This window comes from Scophthalmus maximus, chromosome 17 (genome assembly GCF_022379125.1).
Source record: "Scophthalmus maximus strain ysfricsl-2021 chromosome 17, ASM2237912v1, whole genome shotgun sequence".
NCBI lineage: Eukaryota > Metazoa > Chordata > Actinopteri > Pleuronectiformes > Scophthalmidae > Scophthalmus > Scophthalmus maximus.
The window spans coordinates 15,391,658-15,402,054 of NC_061531.1; the positions used below are offsets into that span (position 1 = coordinate 15,391,658).

General features: G+C 40.7%; 1 protein-coding gene across 1 annotated transcript; it reads right to left on the reverse strand.

Annotated features, from left to right (window-relative positions):
* Nucleotides 1-7,278: 7,278 nt before the first annotated feature.
* mrm2 (mitochondrial rRNA methyltransferase 2) lies at nucleotides 7,279-9,687 on the reverse strand. Its single transcript, XM_035616140.2, has 2 exons — nucleotides 9,352-9,687; nucleotides 7,279-8,667 (listed from the first exon to the last, which is right to left on the reverse strand). Exons 1-2 carry the CDS (start codon nucleotides 9,656-9,658, stop codon nucleotides 8,234-8,236), a joined length of 741 nt encoding a protein of 246 aa, XP_035472033.1. The 5' UTR covers nucleotides 9,659-9,687; the 3' UTR covers nucleotides 7,279-8,233.
* Nucleotides 9,688-10,397: the final 710 nt, after the last annotated feature.

Genomic DNA, 10,397 nt, shown 5'->3' on the forward strand with positions numbered 1-10,397 from the left:
TTTAGTTTAAGACTTTGTCAAGGGAAATAATTTGGCATAATTTTCCACCATGGCGAGACAAGATGTGGTTAGACAAGAGTAATAACAGAGGTTGTTACAGATTTTAACTGTGAGAGAACCAAATAGTCACTTAAAGGTGAACAGCTTTATATAATACTATCAAATGGTGCTGGAGTTAAAATTAAGAATACATTTAGAATATTTTTTTTATTTTTTTATTTATCAGATGAATAGATAAGAATTATTTTAATAGATTACAAATATGCATATGTATTTATGACTAAAGAAGAAAAAGGTATCATGTCCTCAGCACTAATATAGGCATGTGATTCATATGCGGTACTGAATGTATGCATAAATGCATAAACCTAGTGTATAATGTGTTTAAATGACATTAATGTTATATTGAAGTCCATCTGTACAGGACTGGTTGAATCATAGAAGAACTAGACTGATTGAAAAAATTAAGCATTTCCTTTATTTTCTACATTGAATGGGAAGAATGATACTGTTATTATGTAAGTATGGAACCTGAAGGGGCTTACCTTAGTTAGCATATAGACTGAGAGCACAGTACATTACATTTACTCATTTGGTAGAGGCTTTTATCCAAAGTGACTGACAACAGATGGATAAAACCAACGATTCAGTACAGTAGGAGACCTTGAAGCAGGTTTCAGTGCTAAATGTTGTTCAGTAAGACAAAGTGTAGGAGATCACAGTAAGTGCAAGTGAGGCATGTTAGTGTGTTAGAGGTATTAGGAGATGAGGTACTTTCAGAAGAGATGAGTCTTTAAGAGGTTCTTGAAGATAGATAGGAGAAGCCCCTGCTCTGATAGCATTAGGTAGTTTGATCCAAACGAGAACAATCAGCACCGTGATGGCCTTGTGTGCAGGGATGGCAGAGAACATGGGGTCATCCACCCCTGAAGGACAGGAATAGCAGGGTATCGTCGGCATTGCAGTGTTATCGGAAGCCATGCAAGCAGATAATTGGTCCCAATGAAGTTGCAAATATTGCACAGAGAAGGGGTCCCAGCACTGAGCCTTGGGGCACCCCTGAGGGTAAGGGATGTGTCTGTTTGTCCACACCATGACACATTAAAGGAACACTTGGTGACATCATTCAAAACAAGAAAGTGATTGCCCTGAAATCCATTCACCCAATATGTTCTTTATAGATTCTCTGCTGTTTATCTATAGCAACCTAACTGTGACAACATGACTCAGGGAGTCAAAGCATTTGGCTGTTGCTCATCTAGAAATAGTTAGCTGAGATTCTCGATGTGATGTGTGTGCTATCAAACATGACACAGGCAATAATGATCTCTCACCAGCACAGGTGAAGTTACGCGATGCAGATGTATTTTGTCCATACATTATTTAATTAAAACTTTAGCCCAATGGCTCTGTCACAATCAAAAATAAGACCTTAATTTAATTAAGTCCTACATAGGTTTTCAATATTTTACTGCCCTGACATTAAACACCTCATTGTCTGGCTTTCTCTCTCCTCACTCACCCTACCATCTCAGCAACATTGGCTAAACCCAGTATATCACATTGAAGTCAAAGGGGAAAGAGGTGCACAGCAACACATGTTCTCTTTTTGCAGGATGTTCTGCTCTTTCCCTTTCACAAAACCAAAAGGACCATAGCGAAAAGGTGTTCATTCATTTCACAGCAGGCTGAGGGGAAATTAGTGAAACAAAACCAGAAACAATAAAATGGGAAACAAAGAGCCGGCTCATCCTGCTGAGGTATGGGAGTCCTGTCACAATGGAGACATTTGCAAAATGCTGGTTTCTGCCGTAGCAAACTTCTGCACCTGAAGAAGAAATGATAAGGAAGAGACTATTTTCACAAAATAAATGGCTGTGTAGCAGAAAAGGCTGAAGCCACCATATGGCGAGGCGGTGGAAACAGGTTGTGACTGTGCAGAAGGCCGGCGACAGATATAGAGAGTTAATGGGACTCAGGTGCTGCTCGTGGTCCCATCAGGCCGCCCCTCACCTCCCTCCACCTCCTGACCAACAACCCGACTCGGCCCCGCTTGCCACACACATCCATCTTTTAGTGGACTGTTTTTTTTTTCTTTTCTCGTTTCCAAACACCTTTTTCACCAATACCTTTGAATATATTGTGAAGTATAGAAAAGGAACTCATTTGAGGCCTCTTTTCCTCGTAGGTTAGCACACAGCCCTACTATAGAAACCGACTTTCTGATGAGAATCTCATAAACAGATTCTTATACAGTTCACTTCAAAGCCTCTTCCCGGGTTCCTGTGGCAATGAAGCAAAACAAGAAACATCCCAGAGCAACTGCTGCACACATACAGAATGCTAACTTTAAATCCCAGTCGACGATTTTTGTCCCCAGAGACAAACACTGGATTGATTTTAATTTCACAAGGTTAAAAATAAAACTCAATGATGACCATTTTAATCAGTGTATGAGAAACACATTGTGTTGACGGTATGTCGACACTCACAACGATGATGCACACAATTTTGAAATTAAAAAGGTCCTTCAACTTAACACACCATGTTCGCAAATTATATGAATATTTAAAATCACAGCTGGAATCGACCAAAGTTCAAGACCAGTAACGAGAATGATTCAGTCACCTTGCATGACAATGAGGACATGTTTCTTCCTCCACACTCATCAGCCTCCCGCTGCTCTCCACTCTGAGAGAATGTTAGATGCCTTGCCAAAAGTGTTGTCTTCTCCTCTCCTGCTGGTAGAATGACAACTCCCCCAATAGGTGAGTTTCTGCAACTTCCAGGAATGAGACAAGTCAACCAGAACCGGCTGAGCTCAGTGGGAGCCGGCAGACAGCTCGTCCTATCTGTCTCCCCATTCTGCTCGAGAAAAACCAACACCCAACACAAGCGCCTCGGGTCGTACAACCAGCTCTCTGTACAGTGCTGACATGAACCCAAGGGGGCACCCACTGTCAAACCATGTCAAGACCTGCCTGTGCAACTTCAGAAAGATTAAAGAGCCAGCACAATTTAAAAGACTCTTTCTTCCTCTCGCACTCTCTAAGTAATCCCAGGGCGTCCAGTCATTACCTGGGAAGTCGTGGGTTTGATAAACACCCTTGATTTATCTAATGCCGCCCTCGCACACTTCCATTAGCTGCGTATGCTGGCAACAAAGGTGCAAAAATACGTGTAAACATTTTTTCGACAACAAGTAAGATATCATTTGCTATCTGGGACAAAATGTCTATTTGTAAACAGTAAGTTAGTTACTAGAGTACGAGACAGGTAAGATTTCATTTCACAATTAGCCTTTGCACCATCTGTCTTCATTCCCAGTTGTATCTCCTCATTTTTCCCATCTACCAGCGAGCAGCCCGGGCCCCATGATTCCCACCAGATAGCTGCCCACCTGTCCCACAACAAGTTAATTTAAACAGAAAAGAAAAGAAAAATCCAATTAAAACGTACGTTTCATATTTTTTTTTCTGCCCTCAGTATTCAAACTGGTATGAATGAAGTTCTTCTGCTGGCTCCTTCGAAAAACAATGGTGAAAACACAATGTGACAGCACACGATGTAAGATGAAGATGAAATTGTTCCAACACTGTCAAGTCACCTCAAGTTTATTTGCACGGCCTAATATCACAAGCAACGTCATGATGGACCGACAACATTGTGGAGTCACGGTCGCCTCCGGGTTTCAAAACACTGAACACATGATGACAATGCCCCATTGTCTCGGATCTCTTCGGTCCTTTGTTGTATGACATTCTCTCGATGTCCTCTCGTGTCCAATCACCTCAATGCTTTCCACTATCAAAATAAAGGCAAAAATACATTTTTAAAAAGTCACATCAGTTTTGATTCGAAAATGTTTGCCGATGTAAACTTTGTTGAGACATAGAGTGTTGTAAAGACAGACAAGTCGGACTTCACAGGATAAGTAACATCAAGTTTATTCATAAAGCAGATTTAAAATAACTAGAGTTGCACAATCAAATACCATAAATAAAGATAAAAATGAAACTTTGAGGACACTCAGAACTCTGAGAAAAACCTAGTTTGAGTTTTGCCTGAACCATATCTAACGCTTAACACTTTAATTGTAATTGGTAAACTGTTCCAAAAGCTTTGAGGTTGCTACAGCGAACGCACCATCGCCCGTACCCCAAATTCTAACTGATGATGATAATGAAGCATGTTTATTCATGAGCTCCGGAGTTTTTAAAGCTATATGGAAGTCAAAGTTATTGGGGTTTTTTTTAAATTTAATTTCAAAGAGGCGCCACTTCTACGTTGCCGTAGTGTTTCATCAGCTCGGGCCTTCCTCGGGAAAGCATTGCATTTTACAACACTGTGGTGACTGGTTGGTTTATGAGTGGAAGGAAAACGCTGTGTGAGTGAGTGCGTTGGGGTCCAGTGCAAAGAGGACAGTAGAAAATGATGGTGTTGGGATAACACAGGACAACAAGAGGGCAGGACATCCATTTTCTTCTTTACGAGCTAAAACCATTTGTCCGTGCTTGGCAGAAGAGTTGGCTTTGCTGAAGCCCTGGGGGGGGGGGCTGAGATGGAAACTGAGCGCCTCAGTTTCCATCTGCAGTCAGTTTCCGTTCCTCTCAAGTAAATGTCAGTAGATGCGCGGATGCAAAGTGCTTTGTTTGTTCTCCGTCGCCGGCGTTTTGTTTTTTCCCTCGTCTCTTTAACCCCTCCACCCACAACCATCCCTCGCCTTGTCTGCAATAAACGTCCCTGACATTTTTACCGCAGGGCCGCCGTAACCTCGGGGAAAAAAAAAGCAAAGATCGAGAGGAGATTGTCTGATTATTCACTCACATCCTGTCCTGTCCCTTTTCGTGTGTGACATGGAGGCAGGAACAAAAGACATAACTGATCGTCTTTGGCACGCTGATGCACCAGAGTTTGAACAGGCGTGAATATCTTAATCGCATGCTCCATTACATACTCCTACGTTTTCTGAGTAACTCGGTTGTTTACAGGGAAATGTCCCAGTGTCCTTATATGTCAAACGGCTCGCCACAAGTATCGACATCGTGGACTGAAAGTGGCACCAATAAAAAAACTAAAAAAACAAACAAACAGTTGCTGTCTACATACAGTCCTTAGATTTTAGATTCATTTATCTGTGAAGACGGCAGGAAATTATCATCATAACAGCGCTCATTACTCGGCGACTGCCCTGCTCGGCTCAGTCTGCTAACATTCAGGAACGGGACTCGGGGAATGATGAATGTTGTCAGACGAGCAATTCATTTTTGGCAACCTGGGTCAGCCAGGGGAATGAATGGCACGATGGTTGGAAAACGATATTACCATTTCTTTAATTTCCTGTCAAATTGAGACTTCCACTGTGTTAGTATTAGAGAGGCTGTTTGTTTCCATTATTGAGGCGGAGCAAAACAATTGTAAAAAAGGAAACACCCCCTCTTTTCTAAAACTCTAGCACGTTTTGTGGCGTCTCATGAACATCACTCGCTAGTTTGCATCTGAATGGGATGACATTTTCTAAATCACTACAAGGTACAGCAGCCATTTTATTCTTCCTTTTTTTTTGAAAGCATGTGGTGGAACCAATCAATTCAGATTGCAAACCATTCAACTGCTTTTTTCTTGTTCATGTCTTCTGCAGGCCTTTGACTCAGGAGCAGGTAACATCAGGGGCACGAAGGACGAGGGAGATTCATTCGATATCTTTCTAGTGTAGGTATCTATTAAGAGCTCACTCAAGTGAAAGCAATTTTGTTCTTTTTCTACGTGATACTTTATTAAGGTGACACTAAGTGGCAGTACAATTACAGTCCTCATAATTTGGTCTCTCACTACATCTTTCACGGAGAGAAAAGAGAGAAGAGGAACGTACTGATATTTCAAGTCTTTCCATCTAATGCTGAGATTTTTGAAGTGCACAAATAGAAGCAAAGCATTTTGTTTGTGAGGCACAAACCTGTTTTCAAAATTCAAGTGATTATAAAAGCAACTGCAGGACTGGGCATCATCTGAATTAAAACAAGAAAATGTGTCCATCTAGAACTGTTTTTCTCACTTACTTTACCAATATTTACATGTGAACCTGCAGCTGGCCAGAGAAGAATGAATTAACCTGTGAATGAATCATCGTCCGTCCCGAGCCCGAGGGGCTCGTCTGCAGTGGAATTAACATAAATCCAACAGTAATTTTAGAATAATTTGAATCTAAATAGCAAAGGGCTGAATAATAAACACGTAATGAGAAGTAAAATTGGTCATCTGTTCATATCTTTCACTATCGGCTTCATCAACAGGCATGGCTGCGCCCATTCATTCCAAACAATCATCTTTGGAGGTCAGCCCCCCTTTTCTCTGCAGTTAATTTCCAGTTCACACTGAATGCATCAGTTCCTACTGTATTACTCATCACTCCTGAGACGGAGAGGCCAAATAGCCAACTTATTAATTTATTCATGTGAGCAATCTCTTCCTTTGCTGCCATAAATGCAAATTCAGGCTTGATTAAGCTTCTAGTTTGTCATTTTGTGCAATGATCAGACTTTCACTTCTGAAATTGGATAACAGTGCTAATGTATTGGTAATTTGAAGGATTTAATTTTTATAGGAAATTAAGGAACATACTTTCAGCTAGAATGGGTAAAAAAAAATCCTTGGAGTTGCATGTTTTAAAATTTAATTGAAATATTATTTAATAGTAGTTGCAACATATGTTGGGATTAGTGGCGGCACATAAAAATGTGGAGGTCCCTCAAGAAGTTTTTTTTCTGCAGTTTTTTAATTATATCTCTCGTTAATTCAGTATTACCATCACTATTATTACTATTCTTTGTATCTTAAACAGTATTCGAGGTGCAGGTGGTCAGTCCACTAGCAAAGAAGGTTTAACACATGGTAACTGTCAAGAAGCATTTGCAGGGGATTCAAAGACTTTCAGTTCAAATTTGAGTCAGACGATACCAAAAGATGAGTGAGAAAAATTATCATAATTTGAGGGAAAAGTCATTAATAAGTAGTTTAAAACTGCAGTTCAAAACAACAAGCCTATGTAGATTGCACCTAGCTGCTTAGCTGAGCTAAATGTCCGCTAAACTCTGCCTAACGCTAACCCTAAATCAACCAACATTACCTTCCCTTCCTGTTCTCATGTTATTGAGGATGTGAGGCAGAGTGAGCTCATCAAGTGGTTGCTAGAAAATTTATATTAAGCAGCTATTTACATGAAACATCAAGTGAGTGAACACAAACAATTAGCGCTGTAAAACATGACATCTACTGAAATCTCATTTGCTTGTCTTTTATTATTTAACAGTGCTATTTTCAACATCCCTGGTCCAGCCAGTCATCTCTATCCCTTGTTGAATAAAATAAACAAATATACTTGCTTAAGAGCTGATGTAATAAGAGGGGAGGGGGGGCCCACTAAGACTGCATATGCACATGGCCCAAAGTTTTCGTGCTACGCCCCTGGTGACTGGTGTGACTAGAATGCAAGAGAAACAAGAACAGTAATGTACATATTACTGTAGAAAGTGTTATATCAGCAACGTCTATCCTTTGAATCTCTCCAGACTTTACCGTAACGTCCAATACAGGGCTTTTAGAAATAAAGATGTTTTTCAGGAAATTGCCACTGTCGAGAGAGCAAGAGTACAACAACACTTGCACGAGCGTGCCAAGCCTCAGTATCATCCCACTCCCCATTAATCATTCTGTATGTGACTCTTATGTATTAGGTTTTTCCCTCCATAAAACTCTCAATGAGAGGACAATTACATATTTCTACACGCCGGGCAGTGCAAATTATCAGCACAAGCAGCTCCGGCGGATGGCTTTTCTGCAGCAGAGCAAATACCAAACCAAGTGTGTAGAACAAACAGTGGGGCAAACAATAAACTTCAGAGAAACTACAGCATTGGGCTCTCGAGGACTATCAAACTGATGATTCTTGCATAGGTTTACACATTACTGATTCACCGACGCTACTGTGTTAAGTTTGCTTGGTTTAAAATCTTTTATAAATAAATAAATCAGTGCCAACAGCATGTGATGCAGCTGTGAGCCCCACCGATGCCTCAACAGTGCCACCTTCTGATCAAAGATATTAGGTGAGCCTCTTCCTCGCGTTCAGACTGATCCTAAACACAGTGGGCACTTTTGGGAATCTCTGCAAAACATAAAAATTGACCAAATTTTTCGATTTCACGATACACATTAGAAAAATATAGGTCAGCTTTCATCTTTTTACCGGCTTCCTGTACGTTCTAGCGAGGAAATATCTCTCGGCAGAATCCTTTCTGCTGGCATTTGGCTTTAAAGTCCGAACACTCCCGAACACACTCGACAGCTTCTCCTGGAGCTTCTGAGCGAGGATCCCGTCCCAGTACTTACACACCAGCGAGCCACCCGGCTGCAAAACCTTCTCGGCCAAGTCTATCAGAGACAAACACATCACGGTGAGTCTCTCGTGGTCCATCTCTCGAAAACCGCTGGCGTTCGGTGCCATGTCGCTCAGGATGACGTGAGCCCGGCCGCTGGGAAGCAGCTCCAGCAGTTTGCCGTGGGTGGCGGGCTCGGTGACGTCGTGACTGGACAGGAAGTGGGCGCCGTCCAGGGGAGGGATGTTAAGCAGATCAACACCAACAACGGTGCCACGAGGTAACTCTGGATCTGGGATGAGAGAAAAGAAGTTCATCTGAAAATGTTTATGCGTTAGACACTGAAATCTATCTTTGGTAGTTGCTTCACATCCTGTAACCTCGATGTGAAATCCTTGTCTGTTCTCACATGCTCCAAACTCGAAGCAATCGGGAAAAAAATGTAATGATAAACTGGTCATGGGGAGATTTTACAGACACAACTTTCAAGACAACATTAAAAAGAAATGCAGTATGTGCAAATAGGCAAACCGGGAAACTGGAAACCCCTTTAGTGGCCTTGAATCTATTACCTACTAAACTATTGTCTCCAAATTAAGTTTATATTACCTCACCTACACAGTAAACTTATGCATATGCATATTTCCTCCACAGGTGACTGCAAACAGACAAATATCTTTTTTTAAATTACTTTGCCTGTTAAAGTCTAAAGGATTGCAGGAATTGTCACATTTATCACAACTTACCAATAATGACTCATATACAATCATGTATAGAAATAAGTTCAGTAAAACCAAAAGTTAGCCAATACCCTAAGGTTCTCAGTATGTATATTTATAATATAGTTATAATAATAAAAAAAAAGTGTATTACATATAATAAATACAAGTTTGGCCTTTAAAAGTTGCCAGAGTTTTATCATGTGGTCCTGCCTGGTGCTCAATCGTGCAGCTCATCTCCCCGCCCCCACTCTCACCTGTCCCGGCTGAGTTGACCCTCTGGACCGCCACCTGGCTCCAGGCTCCGGGCGCTGCGCCGCAGTCCACCACACTGTCCCCGGGCTGCAACAGCCGGAACTTGTCGTCCATCTCCAGCAGCTTGAAGGCGCTCCGGCACCGGAAGTTCTGTGCGCGCGATGCCTTGACGTACGGGTCTTTCAGCTGCCGCGTCAACCACCGCTGCTCCGCGGGACTTTTACTTTTCTTCATCAGACACAGAGACGAGTGAAGACATCTCCTCTGCAGCGACGCGCTCCACATTGTTTTGAAACTGTTCGAGGTCATGTGGACCACATGATCAAAAGGCGCATGCGTGGCTGTAATACCCGTACCTAGAAGCCACCGTACTTCAACACACTGATCGCAACAGTTCCTACCTGGGATAGACGTGTCTTTCGGTTAAGTATTAAAATAATTTAATAGTCCCGGCATGACTTATTTCTATCAAGTGCCCTACTCTTTGGAAAAGTAAAACTAAAATAAATTAAAGATTTATTACCTTATTCATTAAATATGTGTACATGTTGTTGTTGTTATTTTTGATAACTTTTATATCAGGTGAGCTATTTATACCATTCTTAGGATACTGATCTCAATCATAATATATATATATATATATATATATATATATATATTATATTTCTCAGTTGTTATGTTTACTGTATACACTTTATCGTATACAATAATTTATATATATATATATATATTTATTTATTTTTTAAATTTATTTTTTTATTTTTTTATTTTTTTTACATACTACTGCTGTTGAATGGGACATCCTAACATTTCCTATCATGTTTTTTCTACTACCGTGCAGTTTTATCATATATATTTTCCTTTGCCATAAAGCCTCTTTTACATATTATTGGAAAGGTGCTATGCAAAGATAATAATAATAATCATCATCATCATCATCATTATTATTATTATTATTGTTATATTGTTTTATTATTATGAGTATTAGTAGTAGTAGTAGTAGAGTAATTATAGTTTAAGTGAGTGGTTTGAATGAACGGAGTTACTG